The sequence below is a fragment of the Callorhinchus milii genome, unplaced genomic scaffold (genome assembly GCF_018977255.1).
Source record: "Callorhinchus milii isolate IMCB2004 unplaced genomic scaffold, IMCB_Cmil_1.0 Scaffold2, whole genome shotgun sequence".
Taxonomy (NCBI): Eukaryota; Metazoa; Chordata; class Chondrichthyes; order Chimaeriformes; family Callorhinchidae; genus Callorhinchus; species Callorhinchus milii.
The window spans coordinates 95,363,286-95,378,521 of NW_024704743.1; the positions used below are offsets into that span (position 1 = coordinate 95,363,286).

The 15,236-nt window shown below is 44.1% G+C and overlaps 1 protein-coding gene across 1 annotated transcript in view; it reads left to right on the forward strand.

Annotated features, from left to right (window-relative positions):
* Window positions 1–3,157: 3,157 nt before the first annotated feature.
* grhl2b (grainyhead-like transcription factor 2b) overlaps window positions 3,158–15,236 on the forward strand; it is a 56,511-nt gene continuing 44,432 nt past the window's right edge. Inside the window, exons 1-3 of the mRNA XM_007887958.2 lie at window positions 3,158–3,365; window positions 13,948–14,134; window positions 14,235–14,302. Coding sequence (XP_007886149.2) covers window positions 3,346–3,365; window positions 13,948–14,134; window positions 14,235–14,302 — 275 coding nt within the window. The 5' untranslated portion in view covers window positions 3,158–3,345. The remainder of the gene's footprint in view (window positions 3,366–13,947; window positions 14,135–14,234; window positions 14,303–15,236) is intronic.

Genomic DNA, 15,236 nt, shown 5'->3' on the forward strand with positions numbered 1-15,236 from the left:
AATGGCTTTTTAAAAATGGGTTTAAGTTTCCTTTAAAAGTATGTTCACCCTTTCTTTCACCAAACACGTCTTACACTGTTGCTGGGTGTTTTACTCCTGGTGCAGTGGTTTATAATCTGATGGTGATCAGATTTTTTATCCATTAATGTGTGGAAATATGACATGATGGTGGACCCCAAGTGACCATTTAATATCTGCCAGAGAACAGCAGGATCTTCTTTTTTCTGCCAATATTTATTTTCTTCTTTTCATTCCTATTCTTCTCTGGAAGGTGTTTTGACAAACCAAATCTTTTTCCATTGAAGCCAGAAGGAAATTTAAATCTACCCCTGTATCAATAAAGAACAACAACTTGTATTTATATAGCACCTTTCAAGTAGGATAAAATCTTGAAGTGCTTCACAATAACAACAACTTGCACTTATATAGCTCCCTCCATGCAAGGTAGTGTCTAAGAGCGCTTAACGGTCTGACTCCACCCCGGGGGGAGGGGGAAGGTGGCCGTTGGAAGCGGTTAGTTAAGTAGGACTCGAACCACACGAGTGTTGTCCCACTAAGATAGATGAGGGAGGAGAACCGATCAAGGAGGATGGCATGGTCGAGTGTGTCGAATGCGGCAGAGAGATCCCTAGTCACAGATAGAGAGAAGTGACTTTGACAAGCGCTGTCTCTGTGCTATGGGCAGTAATACTAGTAATAATCCTTGCATTTGATATAGCGCTTTTCACGTCTTCACAGAATATACTGTAAAGTGAATTGACTGTATACTTGTGGGCGAAATGTAGCAGCCAATTGCGCACAGCTGTGTCCCACAAACACTCGTGGATTGAGTGACCAATTTATTATTATTTTTTGAAGGACTCATTACCCCTGGAAAAGCGATCCGTCAATCGATTAACAACTGGGTTCCTACTTACTGCTAGCTAAACAGAAGCGTGTGGAGTAAGGAAACTTACCCAACATTTTGCCCTGCCAGGAATAGAACTCAGGTCTTTTGCTTGAGAGGCGAGTGCTCTAACCACTGAGCTATAGAACAATGGTAGGTTTGCACACTAAGCAAGGGAAGTGTGGGGCTACAGGCATGGTCAAAAAGTTAGGTTTTCATGTAGGATTTAAAGACAATCTATGAAGACAATGAGGTGTCTCCTGTTAAAAATCTCAAGGCACTATTCGAAAAGAGAAGGGAGTTTTTCTTTCGGTATCCTAGCCAATAAACCCCCAAGTAAAATTGGTCACTAACTGCATGGCTGTTTGTGGGACATTGCTAAGTGCAAATTTGTTGCCATGATTTGCCCTCAAACCACTTTACAGTATATCCTGTGAAGCATTTTGAGATGTATCAATGACATGAAAAGGCACTATATCAAATGCAAGGACAATTATTCAATTATTATAACAAATATAGCTGTTAAACATATTTTACATTTGATGCTTCAGACCAGCTTTTCCTTAAATAAATTGTGTGTATTTCTTTTTATTCTATCTATTACTCATTCCGTTATTTGAGGGTTTATAATTGCCATAAGTACCTGAGAGCGATCAGAAGGCTGGAATCTAAACCTGGGATTATTCAGGTGATATAAAACATGAAAGCAGAATTCGAGTGGTTTATAATTATTCTGAATCTTGAGATTAAATTGCTGCTTTAAAAACTCTCCAACATGTTTCTCTAAAAATATATATTCTGTCTATAGTAAATTTTTTGGAGTGGTTGAATTCATGTATGGATGTGTTTTGCTTCCAGTAGCTATAGTCATTGCAGAGTGTAAGCAGCGGCACCTCACGCTATTACTGATAGTCATTAAGATTAGTATTAAGAGCAATACTCTGCAATGCGATCTATAATAATAATCCTTGCATTTGATACAGCACCTTATCACGTCTTTGAGATATCTCAAAGCGCTTCACAGAATATACTGTAAAATATAGTGACTATGTTTTGTGGATGAAACGCAGTAGTCAATTGCGCACAGCAGTGTTCCACAAAGGGTCGTGGATTGAGTGACCACATTATTTTTTTTCTGGAGGGATCTGAGAAATAAGTGACATTTTATGCCTTGGTAATCCTATGGTCAGTTCTGAATTGGTCTATTTTACAATTGGTAAACTAATTTCCCCTGTACTTGATATAGCCAAGACATTAATTCACTATTAAGAATATGTACATAATTTTATGGACTGGATGGGTAACAGCATTGACTTTTTTTCCTGTTAAATGTTACAGTTCATTGCAAAGTCTTCCATCTCGTTAACGCTCATGCATTTATTTATTTTTCAGGTCCAGGTTTTTTAATTTCATTGCCTTTCTCTCTAGTGTGTGGATCAGTGTTTGTCAACATCTGCATTCGTCCCCTGTCTCTCCAGTGCTCTTACTTCTCTCCTGTTTTTCTTGCTCAGGTGCTACGTGTCTGGGTGTGTGTGTGTGTGTGTGTGTGAGATGGTGTGTGTGTGTGTGAGGTGTGTGTGTGTGTGTGTTAAAGAGGTGGATCCCCCTCCCCTGTCAACCAGTCACATCCCCAACCTGGAGCCAAGTGCCGCCCATGAGAGGCTGGAAAGGCAGCCAAAAAAAAAGGTAACTCTACCTGAATCAGCTCACCCAACCCAAAGCCACATTTCCACACAATTTGTAAAGAGAGAGAGAAAAAAAAACTTTAATTTGAAGTGATGTGGAGGTGGTGGGGTGGGGGGGGGATGGGGTGGGAAATAAAGTTGATGTCCAGTAACATTTGTTAAACCTTCCCTTCTTAAAGAGTGTATTTGGGAGGGAGTGAGGGGGTGGGGGGTTGATTGATACTCCCCCCCCCCCCACCCCCACACCTCAACCCCACCCCATCCTCTCTCTCACTCTCACCCTCCTCCTCCCCCACCCCTCTCCTCTCCAAACCAGGTTGAGTAAACTGTTGTCATGCGTGTCTGTGAGGCTGTGTGAGAGAGTGACTGAGTGAGAGAGTGACTTGAGTGTGTGAGAGAGTGAGTGAGTGTGTGACTGAGTGAGAGAGAGAGAGTGACTTGAGTGAGTGAGAGAGTGAGTGAGTGTGTGACAGAGTGAGTGAGTGACTGTGTGAGAGAGAGAGAGAGAGAGTGAGTGAGTGACTGTGTGAGTGAGAGAGAGTGAGTGACTGTGTGAGTGAGAGAGAGGGTGAGTGAGTGAGTGACTGTGAGAGAGTGAGTGAGTGAGTGAGCTGTGAGGTGGCACAGTGCTGGAGGGGCCGCTGATCTACCGGTTTTACAGACAGCCCCAAAAGAGGAATTACCTGTCGGTCGGGCTCTCGGCGGCGCAGAGCCACCGCACCGACTTGAAAGTCCAGTTTCGCAAGAAGAAGCGCCGGGGAGAGCCGCACAAATATGTCACAGGAGACGGACAAGTAAGTGAACTTACTGGTTCTGTCTGTCTCTGTTGCTTTTATCTTTCCCGATCCTGTTTTTCTCCCTCCACCTCCACCTCCCTCCCTTCCTTCCTCCCATTCCCACTCCACAAACTGGTGCATTTTAACCCACAGACCCCCCCACCCCCCACCACCCCCACCCCCCCCACCCCCCACCAAGCAGTGCATTGCATTGCATTGCAATTCTCTCCTCTCTCTTTTTTTTGCAAAGTTTTCCACCAAAGCGCACACTTTTATTCGAACGACTTTAAAACCCTCTTTTTTTTTTGGACCGTCGTATTTGTTGAGGTTAGAAAGCGCGGATTTGGGGAGGACGGTGGGGTGGGGGGGGGGGGGGTCGGCCCCGTAGGTGTGTGTTTTTTTTGGGGGGTGGGGTGGGTGGGGGGGGTTGCAAAACAGGAAAGGTAAAGGTAACTTCTTCATCGGCCATTTTCTGAGGAGCGATCGGGGCTTCAGCTTTTGTAGACGGAACACACACAACGCCAACAAAAAGATTTGTATTGCAAATGAGTTCTCGATCGTCGTTCCTTCCACACACGCACACACTGTCGGTGAGATGGTGTGTGGAGGAGGCGGCGGCTGTTGGGTGCCATCAGTGGGTTGTTTTTTGCAGCTGCTCTTTACCTGGTCAGTGCACGGAATCCACCTCAACACCACCCCAACACCCCTGTATTTAGGGACCTCAGAAGCGACTCTCAGCGCCCCCCCCCCCCCCCACCATGTGCCTTTTGCAATTGACAAACGCACCTCACTCAGTGCATCGCCCGCAGCCCTCCTCATCCAGGATCTCACCGGTATATTATCAGTGGATCGGGAAAGGGGGGGAATGCGGGTGATTTTATTCGGAGGCTCAACTGGGAAACGGTGGTCAAAGGTGTTGGTCGGGGATCGCACGACCCCGCACTTACCTGGAGATCTCTCTCTCTCTCTCTCTCTCTGTGTGTTACCCTCTCCCGCTGTGGGAGCGCTGACTGTACAGGTTATTTGCTTCACACACACACACACACAGACACAGAGAGAGAGATTCTGCAGCATTTCTTTTCTGTTGTCGGGGGAGGAGGGATCGGGAGAAACACACACTCACTCGCCTTTTGTCGTGATGTTGTGTAAATCCGTTTAGGATAACTTGAAACTCCCGACTTTATTCCCAAACCGTGTGAAACGCCTGAGATCGTTTAAACGGACAGGTAAGGTATCCCCGCAGGTAAACACCGGGTACAGCTCCACACCACCCAACTCGTTAGGAACGGTACAAACAGGTCAACATCGCACAGGTTAACACAACCCCATTCGGGTCTCTAAATACTAAATTCGTAACCACAGGTTTTCCTGTTTTGCATTTTAGTGAAACAATGGTTAAGATTCGTTTTATTCACTGGATTTAGAAACGTGGCCCAGGCAGTTAGTGCTCGTTTTATCCCTTCTGTACAAACATTTTGATGTTGTAACGTCAGGTTGCCATGGATCCAGGAATACACTTTTAATGCAGGAATGCGATCAGTTGATATTTTGTTGGTGTGAAATAAAGATCAACGTCCCGTGTGTTTTTCAGCATTCGCACTGCCTGCCCCAGGTTAGTGCTGATCTGTACTCAAACTTACTACAGAGTCAGCTTGTGTTTACCAGTGTCGTTGGACACTTGTGGGATGAATATTTCTCGTTATGCAGGAGCCAGTTCTGCCCACCCTTTCCAAGGGCAATGACTAACTTCTGTCTGTACATTCCCCCTCCTCTATTTCCTGTTTGCCTCTTCCCTTGCAGACGTGGGTATGGAACACCTGTTTTCTAATTTCCCTACTCTTCTGTCTTGTTTATCCGCTTTCTGGTGAAAACTGTGGACCTCACTAGTTGTTTAAAGTGTGCGGAAGAAATTGTATTTAAGACACAATAAAAGCTTAACATACCCGCATCAATTCATAACAACAACTTGCACTTATATAATGCCCCTCGCACAGGGTAGCGTTCCAGAGTGCTTGACAGTGGTGGAGGGCTACGCCAAGCCATGGGGAGGGGTAGGTGACCGCAGTGTTCCCTAGTTTCAGGGTGTAGTGGCTGAAAGCGCGGCCACCAATGGTGGAACAGAGGCCAGGAGGAACATGCAGAAGGCCGGAGCCAGTCGAGCAGAGGCAGCGGATTGTGAGTTGGGGTGTAAGCAGGTCGGAGAGGTCATGAGGATAATGGGGATGTGTGCATAGAAGTTCTGGTTTGTAAAACTGAATACTGAATCATGAAGTCTGGGCAGGTAAGCAGGTTGTCCTTGGAGCTGAACTGGGTGACGTGTTTGGTGATGGAATGTCGGAACCTAGCCAGCCCTCTGGAGGTCTTTGGGGTCTGCTTCCTGAGCCAGGCAGGTCCGCAGTATTGCAGGGCACTGCTGATGACAGCACAGACTGCTTGTTAGCAGGACCTGGAAGGGCAGAGCAGTCACTGGAGGCATGGAATCATCCCACTCAGCTCCTGTTAACACTGCAAAGCAAAGCATTAACATGTAGGCTAGCTGGATAAGCAGCGGGAAAGCAAGCTATCATAAAAGAGACCTGTAGCTCAGTGGTTAGAGCATTCACTTTACGAGCGAGACACCTGGGTTCAATTCCAGGCAGGTCGAAACCTTCAGCAAGTTTCCTTACTCCACACTCCTAATAATCCTCCAAAACAATAATAAATTGGTCATTTTCAATCCACAACTGTTTGTGGGACACCGCTGTGTGCAATTGGCTGCCGCGTTCGCCCACAAATATACAGTCAATTCACTTTACAGTCTATTCTCTGAAGCGCTTTGAGATCTCGAGAAGACATGAAAAGTGCTAATATAGAGCTTTTCACATCTTTTCAACGTCTAAAGCGCTTCACAGAATAGACTGTAAAGTGAATTGACCGTATATTTGTGGGTGAAACGCAGCAGACAATTGTGCACAGCAGTGTCCCACAAACAGTTGTGGATTGAAAATGACCAATTTATTATTGTTTTGTTTTGGAGGGATTATTATTAGGCGTGTGGAGTAAGGAAACTTGCCCAAGGTTTTGCCCTGCCTGGAATTGAACCCAGGTGTCTCGCTTGCAAGGCGAGTGGTCTAACCACTGAGCTACAGGACTCCAGGAGTATGCGGTTTTAGCAGGTTAGACTCCAGCAGTACCCAAACACACATGCTGGGGTCCCCAAGCCTTGGCTCCTGCCAACCTAGGCTAAATACTTTCCCGAATTAGGTAAGCAGGATGTATCCCTCCAGGGAGAGAGTGCACATTGCATTCCAACATTTATCTCTGGCATTTCCATGTGTAGGAGAGATGCATAGAATTCTCAGTTTTGTTTGGATACTCTTAAGCATGGTGATGGGTTCCCAGAAGTGTCAGATACCTGGCTGACTAAAAAAAATTAACACGCACTGTGCCATTCAGAGAAACCAGCCTAAACCATTTTTATATCTTTAAGTAAAACCTGAAAATGCAGAGCAGGTTGATTCATATCTGAAGGAGAAGACTAGGTTAATATTTCACAAGTTTAGTTTAATGACTTGAGCACCTCCAAATCTAGGTCAGCATGTACTATAGAAGGAGTAGGCATTGGTGTTCGCCTCTTGTTAGAAACCGTGTTTGAATCTGGTGATCTAAACTGGCTTTGTTTGCCCTCAAGACCAGTTACTCTACTTGAGAGTAATAACTACAACTTGTATTTATCTAGTACCCTTCACACAGAGTAGTGTCTAGGAGCGCTTAGTGTGAAGCAACTACTGCGCGGTGCTTTGAGACGTAGGTTATAGGTGTTACAAGATTGCAAGTCATCTTTTTCTCTAGCTAGATGGGGTAGTTTTAAGCAATAATGGGCGAGATGAATTGATTGTAGATTGTAGAAAGACCATTGTTTGCAACACAAAGGGATGGATCTTATTAAAGTTTTATTTGGTGATTTCTTTTGGACTGTTGAATTGTTGTAGCCAGTGGCGTTGAGGAGTGTAGGTTGGTAATTTGTCAGTTGCTATTGGTTCAGAATTGCTGATGGCCTTCCTGTATTTCTGGGTTCTGACTGTTAAGCATGTGTTATTCAGTGGATCCTGGGGCTATATAAACTGCTACTTATATAAAACAGTTTTTCTATTAGTGCTCTTTTATTTTTGATTCTCCCTGTACTTTCATCTGTGTGGTCCACTGGGCAGATGCATATTAAGATGCGAGAAAGTGTCTTCCTATTTTCAAGCTGCACAGTAATTCACAAATGTCAAATGTTTCCGCCTGTCTATATGCAAGGATTATTATTATTATTATTGTAGGTGAACACAGCTTCCAATTTTCACACAACGATATCCCATAACAAGCCTTGTGGAGTCCTGTAGCTCGGTGGTTAGAGCACTTGCTTTGCAAGCGAGAGACCTGAGTTCAATTCCAGGCAGGGTGAAACCTTGGGCAAGTTTCCTTACTCCACAAGCCTAATAATAATCACTCCAAAAAAAACAATAATAAATTGGTCATTTTAAATCCACGACTGTTTGTGGGACATTGCTGTGCGCAATTGGCTGCCGCGTTCGCCCACAAATATACAGTCAATTCACTTTACAGTGTGTTCTGTGAAGCGCTTTGGGACGTCCTCCCGACGTGAAAAGCGCTATATCAAATGCAAGGATTATTATTATTATGAAGTGAATGACCAATTTATCTGGAGAAGTGTTGACTGTGACACTAGGAGAACCCCCCCCATCTCTTTTCAAATAGTGTCATGTTTAACATGTCATTTGAAGATCCAAAGCTCCCGAGCTCTGCACTGGAGGGTTAGCCGAGATGAGCTCAAAGTCCCCACATGGGGCTTTAACCCAATATCTCTGACATAGATTCTTACCAACTGAGCCAGCCTTACACTTCTTACATGCAATCTACCAGAGGTCGAGTCGCTCACTCACTACCCGTTCTTTATGTGTGAGCTCAAGCCATTAGCACCAATAATGGTGTAAGCAAAACGTGGCAACCAAATCTGATTTTTACCTCCATCCAACAGCCACACTTTACAGCAGAGGTTGTTAAACAATGATTAGGAGCATCAACAATGGCTGGTTTATTTACCTTTCTCATCCAGGCGCAAATGATCTCAATGCCCCTAGGCTCGGGAGGGGATAATAAGTCTGTTTTACTTCTGGAAAAATGCATATGGGTGGTTATTGGTTGAAGAGTGGATTGATCTCATTTGTGATGTAGTTCATAACCTAGCGATATTTACCGTGTAGGCTGGAACATTAAGAATGACTATTTAGGTGAAGTACTGGGGGTGCCTACAGATTTTTACCAGCACCTTCCGGAGAGAAGGAGAATACTTGATGCAATTCTAGATCTATTGACTTTGAAATGAAAACGGTAAAACTACTGACCGCACTGTCTAAAAATAACAAGGACCCAGCAACAGTATTTAAAATAGTCACTCCCAATATGTAAGTTCATGCAAATGATCATGACCTGCAAAACGGTGAATGCCTCTTCTCTCCTCCCCCACAAATCCAGTGTAAATTGTTATACACGTGCAGCAGTATTTTACTATGAGTGCCAAACACCCAGAGGTTCCCTGTTATCCCTTTACTTTTCCAAAGCAGTTTAGACAGTCTTTCCAGCCTGTGCCGTCTTCTCTTCTAACTCTTATTTTTGTTTATCTATTTTAAGTCCCTTTGGATGAGTTTTCAGCCATCAACGCCCCTGTTCTCTGGAACTCTTCCAATACAATTTTGCTCTGCTGCCTCTCCCTGCTTTCAAAATCCTCCCAAAAACATTTCTTCAAACGTGCCTTTGGTCAACATCTTTAAACCTCATCTTAAATCCTTGCTCTTGCCTACAAAATGATTCATGTCTTACCTCTGTAAGTTTTTACAGCTTTACTGACTCGTTTTCCCCTTCTGCTTTGCGGACTCGGACCTGCTGTGCATCTCCTGCTCCTTCTGCCTCATTATCAGCGGCTGTGCCTATGGCCACTTATGCCCCATTCTTTCGAATTCCAACACTCAGCCTCTTTTTATCTCCAAAGGCCACCTAAAGCCCAACTCTTTGACTGTGCCTACAGCACTGTCTATGTAATAAGAGACGTTACTTGAAGGATGCAATTAAATTGTTGTTGTTCTGCTAAAAAAACTCCCAGTTTTCACAATAAATGTTACTAGTCCAATAAAAGGACATCTTTTAAAAAAAACACACTTGACTTCATTGACAGTAAAATTGATAAAGCCGGTATCTAATGTGAATTTGAACCATGCATATCTGAAAGGCTCTAAATTCAATCCCTAGCTTGTGCTGAGTTGGTTGTTCGGGGGACGGGGAGGGAGGGTGGGGGGATAGGCCAGAATTCCTGATCAGCAGTGATCCATGTTAGAAAGTGTATGCGCATGGGGTGAAGAGAGGGTGTGGGGCACCAGGTGAGGAAATGATAGGGCTCGGCTGTGATGGTTGAATAGTATGCTCACTCTCTGAGCTCACAGAACAACAGCAACTTGCATTTATGCAGCAAGGGGTAAAGTCTGAAGCTCTGAACAATGGTCACTTGGGTAACGTAAGAAGGTAAACTAAACTCGAGGAATTGGACCTCATCATAGATCAGGACCTTCAGAAAATCCACATGGTTTTAGCCTTAAGACTTTTCTCAAAAATTAAATTTTTGCAGAGTTTTGCCAAACTTTTACATTTTGGAAGCAGTTTCCATAGGTCTGTTTAAGAACTGTAGAAATCCAGCTTCCGGCTTCACTGTTTACTTTCACTGCCATTTATATAGTAATAATCCTTGCATTGTTATAGCGAAAAATGCCTTTAAACCTTTCACAGTTAATTGCTGTGAAGTGTAGCGATTTCATGTTTGTAAGCAAGCACGGTGGCCATTTTACACACAAGGAGTGAATAACCAATTTATTGAACAGTGTCATGGTATCTTTGAACATCCACTGGAACAGATGGGATCTCAGTTTAACATCACCCGAAGGCCAGCTCCTCAGGCAATGCAGCAATGTACACTCCAGTTACACACCAGAATGTCAGCCTTCATTGTGAGTTTAAGTTTTGACATGGAGCCAGAACTCACACCATTTTGACCCAGAAGTAAGCGCGCTCAACCACTGAGCCAAGTTGACCACCTTGCTACGTGGCTCCTCTGTATTCTTTAAATTTTTATGGAAATAGTTGGTAAAAGCAGTGCAGTACTGGGATTGTGTGAAGCAGCTTGAATTGGTTGCAGGGAGGATTTTGCCATGTTGAGGTTCTTCCTTTCTCCAATAGACTAAGGGGCGAGGGGATGGAGTGGAAAGCTGCTATGTAATATTAATCAACTTCTAGGACAGCAGAGTTAGGGAATAGCTCTTCATCCAGGAGTGATGGATGGGTGGACAGCGGAATCTTAAGAAGGTGAAAGAAAATATTGCATTAAGTGTGATAGGAATTCTTAAAGTGTTTTAAGTGGCATGACTTCCCCAATACCAACCAATAAAAAAGCGTTTTCTCTTCCCCCATCAATCTTCGGTTGTAACCATTCAAGGCAGGTGATGTTTGATAATCTTGGTACAGAGAACAATGTCTTTCCTAGCACTGGCCTGATGTCACTCCAGTCATTGCTGGATTGTCCATGGAAGCCGGCTATCCAGCCCAGCAGCCTGGAATTGGAAGCAGAGCATTTGAGAATAACAGAGTCCAGCATTACCATCCTCCCTGACTGAGGGCACATTTATTGGAGGTGCATATTGTTCTTGTTTGCTACTAAAGTGACTTGCAATGTAAGCTATGATTTCGTTGAGCAGCATCTCCATGTTCAGACTCCGCTCCTAGACTGGAATCAGATCTGACCCTCTGCCATGGCAACCACAAAGTAACATTTTTGATTAGAAACAATGGGACATTATGCTGCACTCCTCGTTTCTCATATCCAAAATAGCTTTGTGCTTTATGAATGAATACAATCTAATCAACGTGTTGTGAACTTGCAGAAAGCTTGCTCATTCTGACTAGGTTTTCTAGGGGAACATGGAAGGGGGAAGAGTATTTCTATTCAACTTTTAAGAGGAAATCTTAAATTCAGTACGTGATCCAAAAACTTGTTTAATAATCCTTAGTAAAGGGATGGGAGTTTCTCCCGGTCTCCTGGCCATTAAACCCCTCCAATAAAATTGGCCATTCGCTTCATAGCTTTTTGCAGGATATCGCTGTGTGCAAAATGGCTGCTACCTTTGCCTACATAATACACAGATATGACACTTCACAATATATCCTGTGAAGTGCTTTGAGATGCCCTCCTGACATGAAAGATACTTAATCCAAATGTAAGGAATAATAACATATGCTATGCCAGGATACAACAACTCCTTGCATTTAGATAGTGCCATTTAATCAGGATAGCATCTTGCAGTGCTGATAGAATATGCCAGTGTATTTATAATAGTATAATCATTGCATTTGATATAGCGTCTTATCACATCTTCAAGATGTTTGAAAGAGTTTCACAGAATATACTGTAAAGTAAATTTACTGTGTAGTTTGTGGGCGAACACAGCTGCCAATTGCACACAGCAGTGTCCCACAAACAGTCGTGGATTGAGTGACCAATTTATTATTATTTTTTTTGAAGGACTCATTACCCCTGGAAAAATGATCTGTCAATCGATTAACAACCGGGTTCCAACTTACTGCTAGATAAACAGAAGCGTGTGGAGTAAGGAAACTTGCCCAACGTTTCATCCTAACGGGAATCGAACCCAGGTCTCTCGGTTGTGAGGCGGGTGCTCTAACCACTGAGCTACAGGACTCCACTTAACATATCTTAATGCATACATGAAAGAGAGGGGAAATGTTTCGGTGGACTTGCAGCTTGTGCGGAGCATAAACACCAGTATGGACTGCTTGTGCCATTTCAGTCTACGTAAGATGATGAGGGTTTGTGCCTTGATCAATGAACACGATATCAATCCTGTTATGCCTCTTAAAGAAGAACTTGGATTGTTACAGCATCTTTAGTGAAAACATGTCGAAGTACTTCATGGTAAGTACTAATGGTTGTAGTGTCTATATCCTATATGCAATAACAGCAGCCATTTTGTGTGCAGAAAGGTCGCACAAACAACCATGACATGAATGACCAATTTATCTGAGGGATTGTTGGCCAGGACAATAGGGAGAAACTTCCTTCTATTTTCAAATTGTGTCAAGGGATCTTTAATTGGGAAGAGGGGGTGGTGGAGACTTATGTGCAGCTGAATATTTCCCCATAGGTTGAGGTGAAGTTAGAGACTACAGGAGAGTGAGGTAAAGGTCGAGGCTATGTTGCCACAGAAATCTTTTATCAGCTTACTTGTATAGCACTGACAGATGCCTGGGGCATGTTGACTGCCTGCCCTCTCAATCCAAGAATGTGTAGCAGGGCTAATACTGACTGAACATAGTTTCTTTAAAAGAAAAGGCCAAGGATGAAAGAAATCAACTAGTTAAGGAAAAAATGACTTCTACACACATACAAGTATTCAGTTATTTTTCTGTTCATCACACACCTGCTTTGTAACACCTCAAAGACGTGATACAACAACAAGATTACATTTGTATAGCGCCTTTCACGTTAGGAGGACGTCCCAACGCTGGGGTTGGGGGGGCAAGGGAGGGGAGGGGAAGGGGGGTGGCCGATGGCATGGTCGATGAGGAGGGTCTTGAAGTGGGACTTGAAGGAGGCTAAGGAGAGGGTGAGGCAGAGTGACTGGGGGATGGAATTCCAGAGGTTGGGGGCAGAGTGGCTGAAGGCTCTCCCACCAATGGTGAGGCGGGTGGGTCAGGGGACGTGGAGTAGGCCAGAGCCGGCTGAGCGGAGGGAACAGGCGGGTTGGCAGGGGGTTAGGAGGTCACAGAGGTAGGGTGGGGCGAGGCCATGGAGGGCTTTGTATGTGAGGACCAGGATCTTGAACTGGATCCTCTGAAGGATAGGGAGCCAGTGGAGTCGGGCGAGAGTGGGGGAGATGGGGTCACAGAGTTTCGTGCGGGAGAGGACACGGGCTGCAGAGTTCTGGATTATCTGCAGCCTGTGGAGGGAGGAGTTGGGAAGGCCAACAAGCAGGGCGTTTGCATAGTCGAGTCTGGAGGTGATGAAGGCATGAACAGGAGTTTCAGCGGCCTGATGGGTGAGGTAGATAAGGCGCTATATCAAATGCAAGGATTACACTCCCACTCCTCTCTCTCATTGCGCACTCTTCTCTCATTGTTTTTAACCATGCCTATAGTCACCTCTCTGTCCCCTTGGCTCAGCTTCAGGTTCCGCCATTATTAAGCGCTTTGTGTCACTACCGCAGGTGAAGGATGCTATTTAAATGTAAGTTGCATTTGCTGTTTTCAAACTTGATGGTGCTCTATGCACTCTGGATCTTCATCTAACTTCCTTACTTTAAAAGAAAGTTAAAATAATAAACCTTCTTTAGTTTTGAATGAAGAAGACATATGATTGGAAGGTGTTTGCCTCTTTTCACAAGTATATGTGCTTTGCTTCAGAGCAGAGCCATTGCACTGTGCAGCTTATCAACTGACTATTCATTTGTTCTGTGTTTACACTAATAATAATTTAAGCCCATTTTTCTTCCCTCAGCAAGCGCTTGGTGGTGGTTCTACAGAATGATTCAAACTTCCATCCCAGACGTGCTTATACAAGTGAAGACGAGGCCTGGAAATCCTACCTTGAAAATCCTTTGACAGCTGCCACAAAAGCAATGATGAGCATCAATGGAGATGAAGACAGTGCCGCAGCCTTGGGATTGCTTTATGATTATTACAAGGTTTGTATGCGCATAAATAAGATCTCGCCTATTTCAGCTCATTGTCCATGTTGAACCAGCTTTACATTGTTCTCACACTTGTGGGTTTTGTGGTTGTCAGGTTCCCAGGGATAAGCGACTGTTGCCAATAGGTAAAGTAGCTGATGTGCAGGACGAACAAGAAAAAAGGTACCTTTATCATTCTCAGAATCTTTGGGAAGGTTTGTGTGTGGGTGGTTGGGTGTGTGGGGAGGAGAGGGGGGGATTAGCATTCCTGAGCTGGAATGTTACAGAGATGTACACTGCTTTGTGTAATGGCTGCAACCTTTGGGTGGTCAGTGCAACCTTCCATTATTCACCAAATATCTCACGTTTCCTGAAAACAAAGAGGACGAGCAGGTGAGAGGAGAACGATGTACAAGTGGCTTCTTGGATTCCATGAGTAATTCATGTCACAATAACCATATCACCAAGGGATGTCTGCATTACAAGACATTTTTTGATATGCTTTTTGTGCATGTCAGCCTGGATCAGTTGGTAGTACTCTTGCCTCTGTGTCTGGAAGTTATGGGTTTAAGCCTTGTGCTGAGATTTTGAATTTACAATCAATACTGACAATCCAGTGCAATGCTGGTGGTGTGCTGCATTGTCAGAGAACTGTCCTTCAGATGAGATGTAAAACTGAGGTCCTGTCTGCCTGTTCAAGAGGACGATTCAAAAAGAGAAGGGAGTTCCTCCCAATGTCTTGCCCAACCATTCCCTAAATGGTCATTCATTTCTTGGCTGTTTATGGGATGTTACTGTGCGTAAAGCGTAAATTGGCTGCCAAAATACTCAGTCACTACACTTTCCAGTAAATCCTGGATCTGACGAAGGTTTTCCTAATGTACCAGACCAAAATATTTCCTGGTGACTTGTCCACTTCGACTTTCATCATTCTCTGTTTAAGTTACATTTTCCTTGGAGGCGGGAATGAAATACAAGCACATTGGATTAATTCCACATTCCTTTGTGGAAAGTTTTACAGTTGTTTGCCTAATTGATCGTTTCCCTAAATGATGATAGTGGTAGCCTTTTGGATCCCCACCCCACTGTTATTTGAGTCAGGAAATGCAGTTTCATT